Source organism: Melopsittacus undulatus, chromosome 5 (genome assembly GCF_012275295.1).
Source record: "Melopsittacus undulatus isolate bMelUnd1 chromosome 5, bMelUnd1.mat.Z, whole genome shotgun sequence".
Classification (NCBI taxonomy): domain Eukaryota; kingdom Metazoa; phylum Chordata; class Aves; order Psittaciformes; family Psittaculidae; genus Melopsittacus; species Melopsittacus undulatus.
Genome location: NC_047531.1, coordinates 27,151,080 through 27,169,843, shown reverse-complemented (window position 1 = coordinate 27,169,843; position 18,764 = coordinate 27,151,080). Strand labels below are relative to the sequence as shown.

At 38.5% G+C, this 18,764-nt stretch overlaps 1 protein-coding gene across 6 annotated transcripts in view; it reads left to right on the top strand.

Moving 5' to 3' along the window:
* KIF21A (kinesin family member 21A) overlaps nucleotides 1-18,764 on the top strand; it is a 90,502-nt gene that overhangs the window by 18,189 nt on the left and 53,549 nt on the right. For all 6 annotated transcript variants that reach the window (XM_031048351.2, XM_031048350.2, XM_031048349.2 and 3 more), the window contains exons 2-5: nucleotides 11,979-12,201; nucleotides 13,803-13,985; nucleotides 17,167-17,316; nucleotides 17,983-18,117. In XM_031048351.2, coding sequence (XP_030904211.2) covers nucleotides 11,979-12,201; nucleotides 13,803-13,985; nucleotides 17,167-17,316; nucleotides 17,983-18,117 — 691 coding nt within the window. The remainder of the gene's footprint in view (nucleotides 1-11,978; nucleotides 12,202-13,802; nucleotides 13,986-17,166; nucleotides 17,317-17,982; nucleotides 18,118-18,764) is intronic.

The window sequence follows — 18,764 nt, the reverse complement described above, 5'->3', positions numbered from 1 at the left end:
GCTAAATAAAGCAAGTGGGTTATTTTCCCTTACTGTGCAGTTGGGATTTCCCAGCTCAGAGCTTTCAGTCACTGCTTGAACAGTCTACCTTCTGTTTGGAAACAGAGCAACTTCTGTTCATTAGAAACAGTCAACAATAAATATGAAGAAATTTTCTGCAGTTTGCTTTGGAACTCAGTGGATCGGGTGTTATGGATACAGAGTTGGTTTTTTTTCTTTACAAGGAGTGGCAGAGAAGTCATACAGTGGTTTTTGTTCCAAGAATGTTGCACTGAAAACTAAGGCACTGTTCAGAGCAGATTATGAAAACAGTTTTTAGCTGTCTTGTCCCACTGTGAAGTGTCTGGTTGTTGTTTTAATAGTGTTAGCTAAGCAGTCATTTTGGTAATGATTAATGACAACTGTAATTTTCTTTTAACTGACCTGATCCTCCTTTTCCTTTGTTGTATTATTTGACTGTAATTACTTGGGAAGTGGCTTGTAGCTTTAGCTATAATAAGTATGTTGGTAACTTTGTGTTTGTTTAGAGTTGGTGAAATGTAATTTTTGGACCTGTGGCTCATCAGTGTAAAGCAACCAACTGCCCTAGACTTGAGAATAGAAAACTGGGAAGATAAATTCTCTGTATGGAGATGAGAGAAATTAAAACAATTTCAGTGCTACAGTAGTCTCGGCATGAATGTGTAGTGATTTCTGAAGCTCTAAAGGCTGGCAACATAAGTGTGTGTGTGTGGGTAGGTGGGTGTGTAGGTGCTGGTGAAAAGGAAAGGGGAATCTGGGTTAGGGAGGCAATAATTAAGAGTTCTTTCTGCAGACATAAGAAACCCTTTTAACTTTGTTTAAAAATAACAGAATACCTCTTTATAAAATTAAACTATTTTGATGTGAGCTTCTAGAATAGAATACATTTAACTACTAAGAGGAAGAAATTGGATGAAACCTGGTGCTGTCATGCCTGACTGGGTGTTTTCAGTTGTTTGCATAAATGTGTACGGCATTGGTTATTCTCTCCTGGTTAAAAAAAGAAGAAGAAATTTATGTTCCCGGAATTAATAAACATTGTTTTATTTGCTTATTTCTGAATTTGTGGTACTTATTCTTGATTTCCCTAAGTGTGTTGGTGACTTGCAATATGAGGAACTTCCTGAAAGTATGTACTTATTCTTAAAATGTTTCACTTGTATATAAGAATTTTGATTATTTTGTGTATATTTTATATTCTATATGAAATTTCTTATATACATGGAATTTCTTTTAAAGTTATTCCTTTGACTTTACAGATAAAACAGCATTTTTCTTTCTTGTGTGAGGGCGTGCAGAAGTAGTGCCATTGCTCTGCATGTAGGAGTGATCAACTTTTGCACCAGAAAGTCACTGTCAGTTCTTTGCCTTTAATTGAAAATACCATGTGGGCATCATTAGTTCATTTGTTGGTGTACTGTGATGCTGTGGGCAATGTTTCTGAAGCTATGTGTCCCACAAAACTGTTTTTTAGTGACGTTTGATTCTGGTAATTCTACAGTAGTTCGTGTGCTTTTCTAAAGAGTTGATACCATCTATGTTTGTGCTATGAGTGATGTACTTTTTATGGGCTTGGTGTACTTGGATATGTTAGGCTATCCAACCCCCCAAAATACGGAATAACACTTATTAGATGTAAGAGGGAAAAAAATGGAAAACCAAACAAACCAACCCCACAACAACACAAAACCATAGTCTTGAGTGCCTACAGACCTAACACTTGTCACATTTAGAATTCAGGGATTCTGAGGTAATTCTGGTATCTCTTGTAAGCCAGGGCCAATCAGTTTATGTTCACAACATTACTTTTGACAGTACTGTTTTATTTCAGGTGAATTCTCACACTCCAAATTTCTGGACACAGTGTCTCAAATACTGGCAGCACTTGTCATGACTCATTACTAGGCTGCTGGGCTGTGCGCTCTTTAACAAGCTTTCCTTAAACTCTCTTTTAAGTTATACATAATTTAAGATGAAAAAATGACATTTTTTAGCAGATTTAATCTCTGCTAAGCATTCGGTCATATAGCAGAAAGCTGCTACAGAAAGTATGCTCCTTTTCCTGATACTGCCCTAATTACATAATTAATACCAGGCTCTGGTAAGTTTTACCAGTGGTGTGACTCAGCCACTCCTTACGGCTCTATGCTCCAGAGCAGGAAGGATGAAGGCTGCTAACTTGCGTGTTATTGCTAAATGTTTGAGGGAAAAATCCCACATAATTTACAAAAGAAATATAGGGTACCATGCTCTGTTTTGCATATAGAATTGTTTTCTCCATTAATCCTTATCCACAGAAATGAATTTGATTGCCTAATTGTCTCTTGAGTGCAGTACTTGTTGATACTGTCTGGGGGACACATCAAAAGACCTTTCATTCCTTTTTCCTTTCGGATTTGTGATCTCTGTTATTTAAGCAGTGTGACTATCAGCTGCTTTTACCATAAACTTTTCACAATAGTAATCTTTATTAGTGTTTGGTGTCATCAGTGCTAATGTGAAACCACACCAATGTAATGTAGATGGTGTTTCATACTTCAGTGCATGAGCTTATAGGTCATTCAAACTGAAGCATATTTATTAATAGAAACCTTATATTTACAAGAAGCAAGTATACTTATGTGAGACAGATTTAATGTGCAGTTTAAGGCAGTCCTTTTGTCCTTGGTTTGCTTTTTGGATATTTGTCTTGGTACATAAATATATCCAGAGCACAGCCATCAAATTGCAGACTGGTTGAACCGTCTGGGAAACTGCAGTTTTGGTGACATGGAGCAGTCATCCAGAGCCAGAGGCATAGATGGCTCTGCTTCCTTGTGGTAAATTTTTGGGTTACATGTTTCCCTTGTTTGTGCACTTTCTATGTTGGCTCTGAAGGTGTTTCTTTGATTTCTGACAGGCCTTTTGGGGATGTTAAGTTTCCCAGAACACCTGCAAAAGTGACATGGCCTTCATGCCTGAACAAGGTATTTGGGATGTGTCTGCTGCTCTCCTGACTGTGGGGTGATGTCCAGAAGTGCAGTGTAAGCACAGTAACAATCTGAAAGTGTACATAGAGACTCTTAAAGGACTGGAAGCTACCTCCCAGAATATGAACTTAAGTGAGCCAGTGTCTTCTGGAGTTCCTTTTTGTTGCTTTTTTTTTTTTAAGATAAAAACATTCCCAGGGGTTGTTTTCAGGGTTAATCCTTACAAGAGGAGTAGACTGAGTGACTTGAATATTTCAGTGTATGTCCACATACTTGCTACAACATGGTGTCCAGACCTCGAGCTAATGCCAGCCATGTTAGTAGTACAGCTGAACACTGCCCACTGCACTGTAACAGCAGATACTTATGCTTCTTACTCTCTAATATTGCTTGTTCATGCTCTTTGATGAGGAGAGGCAGTCCAGTAGCTCCAGGTTTATGAGCTACATAGAGATTAAATGTCTGTAGTCCCTTTCAGCACTACACTATGTTTGACCCGTTACTGGGACCAATGTCTGTATTCTGCCGTTTTATTGCATGATACAGGTGTGCGTGCATTCTGTATGGTATGAAATTAATCTTGAAATTTAGTTTTAGGAAGGCCTTGCTAATAAACAGTAAATACTTCAAGTCTTAATTCATAAATTAAACTTGGCTGCATGTCTTTCAGATATCATTTTCTCATTTTAGGTCTCATTATATTCTCAATTTTCTCTAAGCTATTGTTATTTCTCATATAGCTTTTTGAGTGATAAGACACATAACACTAAATGTTCATTTAAAAAATAGGACAGCAGCACAGTTAAAAGAAAATCTGTTTGCCTTAGAAATGCTATTTCCAATATTAGTTTAGTTCTACTCAAACTGTGCTTGCGTTTGGAGGCATTCCAGTTCTGTGCTTGGCAGGCACGTGGAAGCTTATGGTACTGCTGTTTTTCCACTGCAGCTGACCTTGTCTTGGAACTAGAAATAATCAAGGCCTTTACAAATCTTGCAACAGTCGCCCCTTCTGTCTCAAAAGTCGAATTGTTCTCAAAAGCTGTGGATTTCTTTGCTCACTAGAGAGTAAATTAGTCCACAAGAAACAACAAGGAAGATGTTTAGATGAAAGCATTGCTTCATATTATAAGGAAAGATGTCTGAGGTTGCCTAGATCTACTGGAGGATCTTTTAGCTGTTCTGTGGGATGTGGGGATGAGGAATGAGTGTGCTGGGCAGCAGGAGGTCTGTGGGAGGGCAGGCTTGGGCCTTTCCCCTCCCCGTGTTTGCTTTTCCTGGCAAAAGCACAGGACTGTGCCTGTCAGTGTGAGGATGCCATCTGTGCTGCACAGTCCACTTAGCTGTTACAGAATTGCACAAGAATGACTCTGAAATCATACTGCTGAACTGTTTTCTGGCTAGCTGCAGTGGTTGCCTGGAGATGCAGCTATTGTACAGTGGTTTGGGAACCAAGTGAAAGCAGCAGCCTTCGAAACTGCCTCAGCCTGGCACTGCAAATGTAATCCCCAGCACAAGCAGTTAATGGCAGATGAGCTGGCCAGACACAGGCTGCTGTAAAGGGTAATTGTTTCATGAAATTAAGTTTGGTTTTTAAAAATAGAAAATAGCCAAAGAGGCTGAGGGTAGAGGAGGAGAACTGGACAAATCTAGTTGCAGCAGACGTACATTTCCTCAATTTAATCTAATTCAATTCCAGTTTTCCATTTGCTGCTTTCTCGTTATGTGCAAACTGGAAGTGACATTCTGCAATGCTAAAACAAAATATTCACTGTGTGTATTTTTGAATAGGATTTTGTTTGTTTGCAGTAAAATAAATTAGCTACACAATGTCTTGGAACCCAGTTTATTTAGTGGCTGATTTTGCTGGATGTTTTAAACTAAGGGCTTAATACTCATATGTAGTAGCTACACATGGGTTGAAGGGATGCTAATACCTTTTTATCAAGGTATTTGATAGGTAGTAGGACTTTGGAGTAAAATCTGGACCACACAGAACTTGCTTTAGCTTTGCTGTACTCCTAATACGTTTTATTAGGAGTTATCTGAGCTATCTGTGAAATTTTATTCTCTGGTGTTGCCAAACTTGCGTTGAGATACATACCTCCTTAATGTGCCTGGTTTCCTGGTGTCGAAAGGTGAGCATTGGTACACGTGCATAGCATCTGCCTCATTTGTGCTTGCCCAGGGAGCTGATGTAAGCTTAGGCAGAGTAACGCCTGGAGTCTGCCTAGCTTCTGTGGATTCTGGGCACACACAGCACCTTCTGGCGGCGCTGGGCTCAGTCTGGATCATGACAGCCATGGTAACTTTAGGGAAACACTGATGGGAGCAGTGCCCACATCTTACGTGAGAGTGATTGAGTTGCAATCACAGCACGCTAGTGCTCCTTGCCATGGCTGGGTGATTGCATGTGCCCCTGCCTCCCACAGGTAACCCAGGCTCACGGGGTGGGAGCTGATGCATGGCAGGGGGAGAGGCTTGGCAATGTGCTGGGTGGCCAGTTGCCACCGTGTTGCTGCTGAGCAGTGTCTTGTGTAATCATTGTAACATGAATATCTGTAATCACACATCCTTTTCATCTGTGAATACCAGCATGTGTAATATCAGTGATTGATATCGTTAATACAGAACTGTACCATTAATTGATACCACACGGTACGTACTAATGATCATCCAGAAACTGAGTTAATCTTTCTGCAGCAGTGGCACTGTTACAAAGGTACCCTGAATTTGTCTTGTACTTTGTTTGCTTTATAAAGATGGCTTTTATTTCATTATTTGTTCAGTCATTGAAAGGACTTCATGAAGGTTTGGGGTGGTTTGGTTTTTTTGCTGTTGCAGGCACCTGAAACTATTGGAGTCCATCCTGAAGGCTGTCAAGGTACACTGGTAGTACAGTATATTTGTGGCTTGCTGAGCAACAGCTGCCTTGCTGGCATTTGAAAAGCAGGAGACAAATGACCTGGACTTTCCTTGCAGCTTACTGTAACAGCTTAGGGGGTTATTTTGATGCTAACACTGGGAAGGAGTGCTGTGTGGTATGGGTTTGAATTTAATGTGTATTTTGTGTTATTCTGAAGAGGAGTTTAAAAATAAATCATTGTGATATTTCTTCAAAAGGAATTGGGCTGGAAGTTGAGGTATTGGCTTGCAGTAATTTCATACTTTCTCTGAACTTGGGTATTTCTGAAGGAAAAAAGCAGGGTAAAAGCATGCTAAAACGGTTCTCAGACTTTTCAGGTTTACTTTACTGGTCACCAAAAACTCTTTGGAAATGCTGAGAGGGACATTACAGAAATACATCAGTATTAAAGGTGTTGAATGGTAACTCACCAAATATGAGCATTTTTTTTTACCCTCTGGTATTAACTTAGCACCACAGGTGATTGCCACAGGCAATGGAGGTGCAGGGGCCATTGTGCCCAGACATGCTGGCAACAGAACAGAAACTCTTTACTGTGGTTGATGGTTGCTGGCACAAGCCAGAAGGTTTGTTCCTGTCTTTATTGCTGTGCTAACAAGAGGTAGATCTGGCATTTGTCATGTATTTGTCATATGCCAGGCTTTTTCATATCCCTATATCTCATTCAGAGGTAAAGAAATAATATTTCAATAATTAGTTCACATAATGCATTCAGGTGCTATAGCTGGAGTCTCATTTGGAGGTGATGATAATCATAGAAGCAAGCAAGTTTCTGTTGTGTGCTAGCAAAAATACTGAAAAGCTTATGCAAGCAGAAGTATTAGTTGTCTGTGGGAAGGAATCTGTCCAGCTTTCTTTACCTCCCTCCTTGTGAAGGACTATGTTTAGTGGAATGGTTTGAGCATAAATGTAAATGGAATGGAAAAAAGAAATTGTGATGCCAAAATACAGGCAGGAATCTGCTTTCTCTTATCTATCAGGTTTGGAGAGCTTTTGTTTATTTCCCAGTTTATATTGCCTGCTATACTTCATTAAAAGTTTTATTAGGTGCTCTTGGGTTTAATATTTCATATACCCACATGTGAAATTTAATAGGTTTGATGTACAAAGAGAGAGTTGGCTTTACAGGATAACTTGTTGCTGCTCAGCACTGCACATGGTTTGAGTGGTGCTTGAATGTGTGCTTTTCTGAGCAAGGTGAAGACAGTCCTTTCCCCACAGCAGAAGTTTTTAATGAAAAAAGAACTTTGTGGGACTTCATCATCTTCTTTCCAACATCTAGCTTCTGGCTAGATATTGCTATCTGCAAGATTACTCTGTGATGTATTTTTTCTTTTCTTTCTGTAAAATGAGAATAACTTGATGCTTTGCCCTTTATAGGCTACCCTTAGAAGTACTTGTTTGCTTATTACTATTCTGCACAGGTGCTGAGAGGGTATGTGGTAAATGTTGTGACAAACACCTTTTGTTAGAGTAGTATTTGCAGTATTTCAAGTGCACAATAAATTCACTGTTAAATGAGGTTTAAGGGATGGCTTGATCATAGATGTGTGGAGATTGAGGAAAAGCTAGATAATGGGGAGGTTCTTAAATGAACCCACATAAAGTTGTTCAGTAGGTGAAAGGAGATGTGTATCTGTATTCCATCTATATCCTTGTAAAACCATATATATATAAATAATAAATGCTTATCACTGGGACAATTTTCCGCCTCTAGAAATAAACCAAGATGGGATGCTTTTCAGAGGGATATTATGATATTTTTTGTTTTGAGAAAGAATCACTTCTGGGAAGTCTGATGTTTGCGCATAACACATGGTATTGACCCAATATTGCTGTAGTCCCTGGACTGTATTATTGGAGTCTGTTCTAGCTGACAATATTTTTAGCAGAGACACTGTGTACCTATTTTACTGAGAGATTAGTACAATATAGTGCACTACTGTGCCACCACTGGCTATTTTAGCCTTCCTAATTATACAGCTTGTCCCTGTGCTGAGGCAGAATAGATTTAGGGGATTAAGTTTCATGCGTGTGGCCTGGAGGCTCTGCAAAGTACATGTAAACAAGACTTGGGTGTGTTCATGCTTTGGAGGGGAGGAGAGGGAAGGATGCAAGCCAAGGTGGTTGGGCTGTAGCCGCATCTAAGGAGATGTGATTGGAAAGAGGTAGAAAACACCTGATAGTACACAATTAAGAGAATAGCCTGAAACAGGTGAGATGGGGGCTGCATGGATGACAAAATGGGTGAAGTCAAACCTGTCCTGGAGAAAAATCCCAGTGGCATACAACTAGGCTGGGAGCTGCAGAGAGAGATCATCAAAATGAACTCTTTCACATTTTAAAGCATGGGCGCTGCCTGCTTTGCTGACAGAAGTGACCACATTAAGACATGAAAGTGGGAAAGGTTTGGCTGTAAGCAGAAAGAAAAATCACTTTCCAACTGATGTGTGGGGTGGAGGAGGAGGAAGTGTTCCTATAGCCAGTGCTGGAACAGAATCTGACTTGCATGAGGACTGTTACTTGCCAGACCACACATTGAGTGCAAATAGTAAGACTTTGAGACCCATGAGATTTGCGTAATCCACTCACTGTTCATAAGCAGCCAGAAATCAGGTTGAAGGTGAGGTATTTGTTGCTTACTTATTAAAGTCATCATATTAGCTTGGTGCTGAATTTACCAAGAGAGCTATGTAGATTTTGAAACAAGAAGTATACCTTGAGCAGACCTTAGGTTGGATGATGATCTCCTGCCTGCACATCTTTTTTTAGGGAAGATGTCTTTCAAACCTGACACAGCTGTGATCTCTTGTTGCTGCCTCCCAGCTCTGTGGCAGAGCAACACATTGTGTAAAGGCAGTTACAGAACAAGAAAGGAGCCTGTCTTTGGGGTGAAGCATTACTGATGTGGCAAGTCTTGCTTTGTTTTCCTTTTGTGCTGCAGATGTGCTGATGAAACGCTGCTTTTTCTCTTAGCAGTGCATTCAGATTTAGTGGTAAATTAGGGAGGAAGGACAGTGCCATTGCTGCTGGGTCTCTGGATGTCGTGTGATGACCCAAGGAAGTGACTGTGCTGGCAGCAAGCTGCTAGTAGTGACAAAGGTTTACATCAGCTTGGCTGGTCTCTGGAGCAGTATCTTGCTGTGGCCTGATTATGGTTGCATGGAATGCACTTGCAGCTTGCTGCTGTGCTTAGCAGCAGAATGCTCAGGGGTAGTGCCTGGCTGCAAGGCAAGGAGCTATCTGGGAGGATCCTCATGGGAAGTCTCTGCAGCCGACATCGAAACTTCTCACTTTAGTCCTGTCATCACTGTAATAATTATAATGCAAATCATTGATATTTTTAGGCATGCTGTTCCTCTTTGTGGTCACTCTGAGCCTTTACTTAGTACTAGAAAGGAGAAAATTATTTGGCACCTGTCATAATTGCATCAGTTATTCAGCACAGAAAATTAATTCTGACCTAAAAAAAAGATGGAAAACCCCTCCTCTTTCAAGTTGTCAGTTTTCATTGTACAAGTTAGTGCTAAAAGCCTTTTGGAACTAGCTAGAAATTGAGGTTGTGATGCACAAAAGGTTACTTGATTTTGAAAATGTGTTCTTGGTTTTTAGAACAGGTCTTTCTAAGCTTTCTTACACCAGGAAACAATGGAACAAGTACTCTGGAGCTTTAGGAGCCTTCAGAGTTCATGCTTGTAAGAACAATTGATAGTCTTTGTGCCATCTGCACTGGATTAGTGAAAGAATAAGAGTGCTTAGTCTGAAAAAGAAGCTTGCCCTCTGACTGACTTCTACTGCCTTATTTAATGCCTTGAATAACTTGCTGAGTTGGCATTTTCTAAATATTGTGTCATAGACTGCATGCTTTTGTTTGCTCAACTTTCTAGTTGTATAGAATGCTGTTAAGAAAGGCATATGATCAATTTCCCTTTAAAGACTGTCTATTTGTCAGGTTTGTTTAGTGGGTACAGGTGCTAGTGGATCAGGTTTGTTAATGAAGGAGCTATGTTAGTCCTAAATTACTTTTGGCATTCTTCTAATTTAAAGAGAAAAAAATCCTTATGATAATGATTGTTGCTGGAGAGAATACGTGTGACCTATATTACACACTGTCCTTAAATGCAAACACCATTTATAGAGTATTTATGCCTATTTTGCACATCATATACTCTTCCGTAAATGGTACTTTTCAAAGGTTTGCTTAATTTGCACTTCACACTAGATGGTATGCTGACAAGAGAGGTACTGCCTGATCCTTAATGAACTTACCATAAAGGAGTTAATGTGCAGAAACCCTTACGAATAAATGATTGTTATTCCCTAGTGTCACAGAGTGGGATGTAATGAAGCTTTTAAAATAAAAATCCTGAAAAATACTCCTGATAGCAGTGCACATCTCTGGATGAACAATTTGCGCTCTGCAAAGATACATCATGCTCCATATGATTCTCTCCCACCCTCATATTTCTAACTTGACCTGAAGTGTGTGTGCTGATATAGTTTGAATTAGTCTACAGCAGTCCACTCAGAGGCGTTGGAGACTGTCTCTGTGCATCCGCAAGCATTGGCATGGTTGCAGTAGAGCAGTAGGTGCCTTTGGGCCCTTATGTTTCGATTAGATTTTGGAACAAATTTTGTGTTTGGAGCGGAGTGTTTTGGCTTAGTTTCCTCTAAAAGGGGTGCACACTGAAACTGCTCTGTAATCCAAAGTAGCATGTGGTAAGTGAAGATGCTGGGGGAATTTGCTTCAAGATGGCACAACTACCCCAAATCAAACACTAATGTAGTTTGTTATATGCTGCATGGCGCTTAATGCACGGAATACAAAATGAATCTGTGCCTTTAAAGTATACTCTGTGTACAGATCTTCAACTTGGTGTGGCTGCTTTTGGTTACCTATGTCTAAGATAAATATAAGTACTTAAAGTTTGATGTGAGTGGAAAATCTATATGAAATACTCCATGATTTTATATGTAGCTGTACTGCTGATGATTTATCACCCTTTTTATTTTTATATTTATATATATATCCTTATTTACCCCCTGTCTTTTAAGCCACACGGTTTTCTTGTTTGTAAATTTGGTGCTGCTTTGAGAAGTTTGAAATACTTTTTCTTTAAAACAGAAAAAAATATAATTCTGTAAACAAATTATTAGTTAATTACAGCTGGAATAATATGTTGTGTTGGCCAGAGTTTTTCTTCCTCATAGTTAACCATTAAACCAGTTGAATCACAAACTTCTACAGTGTTCTTTATTCACAGAGCCAGTGCATTAATTCAGTTTTGGCAAATTTGCTAGAGTATTCAGAATGCAGAAGAACTAATGATAGAATACAGCTGTCTTGAACTTTTTATATTCTGTCTAGTTTGTTGGAGATGGAACAAACTAAAATAAAGCCTGAACTTTGTTTCAATGGGGAAATAAGGAGGAATGAGACACTGTCCTCTTTAGAACTTGTTAGATATTTTTCTTTATCTTCTTTGGAGGTATGCTGCTTCACTCAAACCAAACATTACATGGAAGTGTTCTCACTGTGACAGAGCTCCTTTCCTGTCAAAGAACAACTGTGCCTTCTGCCTGCTCTTAGCAAAGAGGCCTTCGTTTAAGTTAATATGTAGGTTTGGGGGATCCTTGCTCCCAAAATACTACTTAAGCTATCATCCAATTTTTTCACATTTCTGTTGCTATTAAAATCCATATTACAATGAAAGCATGAAGAAGTCTGATATTATTTCAAAGTCTGAAAAAGCTCATATAGGTTACTCTTCACTAATGCATCATATATGCTCAGAAATGTTCAGACTTCTAGCAGGTCATCAGCTAGAAGATGGTAGGTGAACCTTCAGGGAAGACAATGTCATTTGCATGAACAGTTGTAGGAGTGGGTCTCTGATATTGTCAGTTCTGTGGCACAGGCAATTGGAAGCTTCCTGGCTTGATGAAAATTTCCTATTTTTTTCAGTCAGGAATTCTTCTCAGATCTCTTCTTTCATGTTGTTCATATGTTCCTCTCCCTGATAATGAGAATTCCTAAAAGTTCTTTTTGTTTTTTTCCAAACCAGAATTAGACCACAACTAGCCAAAGAGAAGATTGAAGGATGCCATATTTGTACCTCTGTCACACCTGGAGAACCTCAAGTGTTCTTGGGAAAAGATAAGGCCTTCACTTTTGATTATGTCTTTAACATAGACTCGCATCAAGAAGAGATCTATATACAATGTATAGAAAAACTGATTGAAGGTTGTTTTGAAGGCTATAATGCCACTGTGTTTGCTTATGGCCAGGTAAGCTTTACTTTATTCCAAAGTATTTATTTTGGTATCAACAGTTTCTGATCTTTCTCTTAAGTTATGGAATGCATGAACCTGGTTTTTAGCATCTTGGATTTATTTTTAAATGATGCATCCTGTAGGAGACCTTTGAGTTTGTACAGATTCTGTGCAGAATGGCAGTCGAAACACAGACAATATATAGGCAGTAGAATTAATAGTAATGCTGACAATAGCATGAGTCCATGTAATTTCTTCATTCACCCCAAATGCAGCATTACAAATTAGTGGCTTAGTCAGTTTTTATATAGAGATAGGTTGTACTGAGATTCTTTTCTGAGCAACTATCCATCCCTTCATGCTTTCGGACACTTTGGGAAAGAGGAGATGTTTTTAAAATAGATTCTAGTGAGCTTCAGGCCACATTGCTTGTTTGTGGGCAAAATGACTTTCCATTGGGAACACACCCTCTCAGTGCACTGGGCACATAGTTTACTTCTTAAAGCTGAAATAACATTGAGGACAATGTAGAGAAAGCAGTATTGTCTTTTGAATGTTCCTTTAGGAATTTTTTGCATAAATTTTGGTCTTAGATGCTGAATTTTGCTATCATTAGAATCTTAGAATAGTTAGGGTTGGAAAGGACCTTAAGATCATCAAGTTCCAACCCCCCTGCCATGGGCAGGGACATCTCACACTAAACCGTATCACCCAAGGCTTCATCCAACCTGGCCTTGAACACTGCCAGGGATGGAGTATTCACAACCTCCCTGGGCAACCCATTCCAGTGCCTCACCACCCTTACAGTAAAGGATTTCTTCCTTACTAAACTTCCTCTTTCTTACTAAACTAAACGTCCCCTGTTTAAGTTTGAACCTGTTACCCCTTGTCCTATCACTACAGTCCATCCCCACTATCCCTGTAGACCCCCCTTCATTAAATGTCCTAGCTACATGAAGTCTAGTTCAAGATGACTTTAGTGAAACAAAGCAGTGTGCAGATCCAGTTTAGATTATGTTCAGCAGGATTTTGTCTTTGACTTTCCTCACTAATTGAGTGAAAACACAACACTGCCTTGTTTTCTATAAGGACTTCACATTTAATTAAATTATCTTGCTAGTGAAGGTATGTCTTGTATTCTTCAGTGCTGTCTTATAAATTGAAAACAATGGTAATATTCTGCCTGAGATATCAGACATCATAATTAAGGGTTTCATTTGATCTACTTCAAATTGCAAATTGAAATTGTAAATGCTGCTTCTCTGTTAAAAATCTATGCTTTAATTAACAGTCTCGGCTGAAAACATTAACTCTTCTTCTGACCTCGGACATGATAGCTCAAGGGCAATGTAAGCTTAGAAGAAATTTGTAGGAGAAAGGCTATGAAAGATTGTGCTGGTTCCTGCCTTCTTGTATGTGATCTGTGGATAAACAGTAGATTTTGTCCAACTTCTGCTGTTAATCCTTTTCCCCCCGAAAATGACCTATTGTTTTGCATGTTAATACTGTAGAGATCACAGACTGGCTTAGTAGTCACTATCTAGCATTAATGTTCATGAACTGCATTTCTCTGTGTACTATTAATTGTTCTAGTGACTAATCCTTTTTCAATTTAGACAGGTGCTGGCAAAACATACACCATGGGCACTGGATTTGATGTCAATATAACAGAAGAGGAGCAAGGCATTATATCCCGTGCTGTTAAGCATCTTTTCAGGTGTATTGAAGAAAAAAAACAAGCTGCTATTAAACAAGGACTTCCACCTCCAGATTTTAAAGTGAATGCACAGTTCTTAGAGGTAAATACAATCTGTGTTTTTTGCATGTAATTCTGTTGGGTTTTTTAAGCCAATTAATCCTTTTTTTTTTGGTTGTTACTTTTATATCTTTTCCCACAAGATGTTTTGAATTAATCTTCAAGATTTCAAAAGGACATTTTAGGGAGCTTACTTCGGCTCTTCAGAACATGGAAAAAGTCTTTTTATCTTATTCCAATTATTTTAATAGTTTTTTTTCACAGAGTTATTTTGAAGTGCAGAGGTAGTCATGTTGACCATTATTTACCCCTTTCTGCAGCACACATGTTTTTGTGGGGCCTGTTGCTCTTGTGTGTTTAATTCTTTACAAAATCTTAAAGCAGAAAAGTTTATATGAATTAAAAAAAACCCATCAGTTGTACTTTGTGCCTTTGAATAGTCACCATGCTTTGCCTGCTTTTGACACTTTGCCATAGATTACTTAAGCTTTTAATATCTGTTCAGGAGATTTGTTATATTCATTTCACCAAAGAAGAAACCTGGCATAAAAGTATTTCTTTTTGTGATTCCCAGTGATTTAGGATTGGGGATCCATGTCACTGTTACTGCTTTTATTAGATCTAGATGAAAACTGGGTCAGTGCTGAGGAAGAAATGTTCCTTTTGTGGTTTTTTTTTTTTTTTGTGGACACAGTTACTGGTAAGAGAGGCAGTAACATCTGTGATCTTTCCAACCTGTGACAGCTGTTGGTTTAAGTCTTTCAGCTTTTATGCTGTCTCTCCTGCCTGTGGAACTATTTGTTATTTGATTGATTTGGGTGTAATGTATTTACATTTACTATCAAGCTGCAGAAGCCAATACTTTAAGCACCCAGAGAGGACAAATCAATTGAAGGAAGAGCATGTGTAAATGTGTATTACTTAGTTTGTGTCTACAATTTTATCTACTTCAGTGGGGGAAAGAAACCCCACTTTTGTATTACACAAGAGAAAAAATGGTTTCTATTACTGCTGAAGTAAACTAGGTCTTTTAGTCGTATATTCCTACAATTGTTTTAAAGATAAATAAGCTGGTACTGGTTTTCCACTAGGATAGGTTTGTTGCTGCTGACCTTAAGCAGAGGTTTTTGTAGCTCTAATGTTTGCCTAGAGAGTGTCTGGGCTTGAGCGTGGGCCAAGAGAACACTGCACTCCCCTGTTTTCTGAGCACTGGGGAGCTGCAGCTTCACTTCTGCTTAGGCAGCTGCAACAGTAGTGTAAGGAGTAATAACCAGTGTAATTTCTAAATGCCTTGTGTTTTTTATGTAACATTAAAAACATGACTGCAAGAGTCCCACGATACAGAGCAGTAATTGAATGTTACAGTGGTGATGGTATGTGGAATTGCAGCCATTACAACATATTTTAGATGAAATCTACATATTAAAATCTCTCATTTATCTGAATTACTGAAAGATTAAATGATGTATATAATAATTTATTTCTTAACAAAATGCCACTTCTTTGGTTTTTTTGTTTATTGTTCTAAGGTTAAATTGGGACTTTCCGCCTTTTCTGAAGTTACATATTATACCCTACTCTTGTATCAGAATGTATCCTTTTCCTCTCATCATATCTACCATTAGAGCTGGATTATATAAACAATAATTTAGTTACTGAACAAGTTGAAGCAAGGTTTTATTTTGGAATAACTTTGAAGTCTGACTGCTGGGTAACTGTTGGGAACAGTGACTTCTTTTTGCTGCTTTCTTGCTTTTCTTTAGCTTGCTGCAGTCTTCTGTTAACTCTTTGCTTTCCTGTTAAGTTTTCATAAAAATAGAGGTATGCAGCCCCACACAACTATAGCTGCATTATCAGGATCCTCTCTAAATTGTGGCATCTGTTTACTTGCACTTAGCAAGGTAAAATCTTAGTAAAAGAGCTCCTGCTTAGAATATTTCTGCCTAATAATGACAGATTTTTAATATGTTAAAAATCAAAAGCATCACATTCACAAATGCTGAGACTTCTTGGGGATAGATCCTCACTTGTCAGAGGAGGAAGCCTTTTGTTTTCAGCATATGAGAAAGTACATTGGAAGAATACAGATCCATTGCAATGATTCCTTGGCTTTTACCTAGGGACTTTGATCAGGAATTTAATCAGTTTGGTCTAAGCTCTGCTGAAGTAAGTTGGTATAACCAAATTAAAGACAGTGGAAATGTTCCAGTGTACATCAACAGAGACTTGCTTTTTCTGTTTGTTATTTCTTGTCTTGTTTCCCCTGATGTCTTCAGTTGGATTTAAACACTTCCTAAAACTTGGAGCATTCTTATAAAATGATAATTCATCTCCTATACACAGATAACTACATAGTAATTTCTGATGTCTTTCCTTGTTCTGATATCATTTACTGACCTTAAAAGTCTGATGTGCACAATGGTACTGAATTGAAAGACCACTAAATGGTATTTGCCTTCAGCAGACCCAGTGAAACACTAAGCAATAAACACTAAGCAGCATGAAACATGCAAGAGATAGTTGCTGTTGCTCATGTGATTGTGCCTGAAAGTTGTGACTCAGTCTGGGGCACTAAAGTGTAGGTATTGCATGGAGGAAAGTACAAAAGCCCTGCTCAAGAAACCATCCCATAGTATTTATGGCCTGTTAGTAGGTGTCTTCAATAAGCAGCTTGCACAAAAAACTATCGCAGGTTAAATTCCTTCTAGGCCAGAAACAGTTTATCTAAATGAAGGAGAAACATAGAATTAAGGTGTGAGGGAGGAGATGAGAAAAGGTGTGCTGACAGGGAGAGCAAGTGGAGTGAGTTGAAGTGCTTGGTGGAAGGGTGCAGCCAACTGAATCAACAAAAGGAAAGGAAAGCCCAAGGTCAAATCTGAAGAGAGCAGGCGCCTGCCATAGAAACCCCTGCTGTGGTTGTTCTGCTGGCATCTAGAGCCTCCGTTCCCCTGGTCCCACCAAAGAATCCTCTTCCAGATCTGACAATCTGGAGGAAATTATGGCAGCTTTGGGTGGCATAATAGTAAGGTGTGCAGGTGACTTAATTTGCAGTTGCTCTATTACCATATTGTCCTTGTGAGTTGGATGTTTCATAGCATCTATTCTGAGAGCCCTGACATTTAAATTTTTAGACCTTTCTGTACATACCTTGCACAGTTTTGTTAGTTTTTGGAGGAATTCCTTCTTAAAGTAATACGGTTTATATCTTTTTTTCCCCTCCTCAGCTTTACAATGAAGAAATTCTTGATCTGTTTGATACCACACGTGACATTGATGCAAAGAATAAAAAATCAAATATTAAAATACATGAAGATTCAGCAGGAGGAATTTATACAGTGGGTGTTACAACCCGAACTGTGAATGGAGAATCAGAGGTGAGCATTGAAAATAAATTACTTTGTAGCATACCAAATGCATTCTAAAAATGTTTTCTGTATGTTCTGTTAAGCAGTTAAAAAGATAGGTTTTGCTTGGAAAAACTGAATTGCAAGTTTTCTTTATTTTCTGTAGTCTTAAGTCTGCTAAATGTTTTATAGTAATTTCCTACCACTTGAATTTGCTAGAAACACACTTTTACTAATAATGTAGTTCTGCTGGGAGAGAAAATTTTGGCATGTGTGTAAATCTGATCTCCCAAATCTTATCTGTGGTGTTCTTCTTCCTGTGACAAGAAAGCTTTGCATTATGACTGGTGTGAGTTAAACTGCCATTCGTATGCATTGCAAATCTAAATACAAATATTATTTTACTGTGTGTTTTTGTACAAAAAGTACAAAAATTGTACCATTTTTTCCATGAAAGGAAGGTTGGTATGTTACTACCAGGGGGCAGCAAAAAGATGGGTACAAAGATTAAAGCATTTTCTTTTAGAAACAGTAGAAAATACTTTTGCTTGCTTAAGTACCTTTGTGCTTTTTGACCTAAATGAACTGAAATCATATCAAAGAGAAAGCTTACTTATATCTAAAGCCATAAGTGTTATGGGAATACTTTCTATTTAAACCGCAAACAATGCAATGTACCTCTTGTCTATTTTCTAGATGATGCAGTGCCTAAAGCTGGGGGCTTTGTCTCGAACCACTGCGAGCACTCAGATGAATGTTCAGAGCTCAAGGTCTCATGCTATCTTTACCATACACTTATGTCAAACCAGAGTCTGTCCTGCATTTAACACTGTACGTATCTTTGCTGGTTTTAATCATCACTTTAGTAACCATTTTTCAGAAGGTGAATATTGTTTTAGCAGCCACTGCTGTCTGAATTGTGCTTAGTAAAGATGTCATCATCATGCTGGATGAATTTGCTAAGCATTATAATGATTTGATTTAATCTGTGCCTATATAACCATCTTCTAGCCAGAGGCAACCATAAAACTGCAGCCTCTTACATGAACCAGCCCATTCTCTAGCATTTTCTTGGGTATTTTCTTGCAACATACACAAGAAAGTTAAAATGTAATTTGTCTTTAATTGCAAAAGTGTTTCAAATTGTCTTAGTATTTAGTGGATTTAAGCTTGCAGTCAGCAAACTGAAAACACTTGGATATTCCAGATTAAATGTTGATATCCAGTAAAGAGCAAGTAGAAAAGCATTTGATTCTGAGACATAGTCTATTTATTTTAAATATGTATGTGTTTGGGGTTATGTGCTTAACCTGAAATTTAAACTAAGAATGTACATGGAGCTGTTCTGTAGAAGATGTTTCATGTGACTGTTTGGTTGTTAGTTGCTGTTGGTATACCTTGTAAAGAGGGGAGCTCCCAATAAATCCATATTACTTAAAACTACTGTAGCTTCAGGGGGCCTTATTTTGATTATTCTA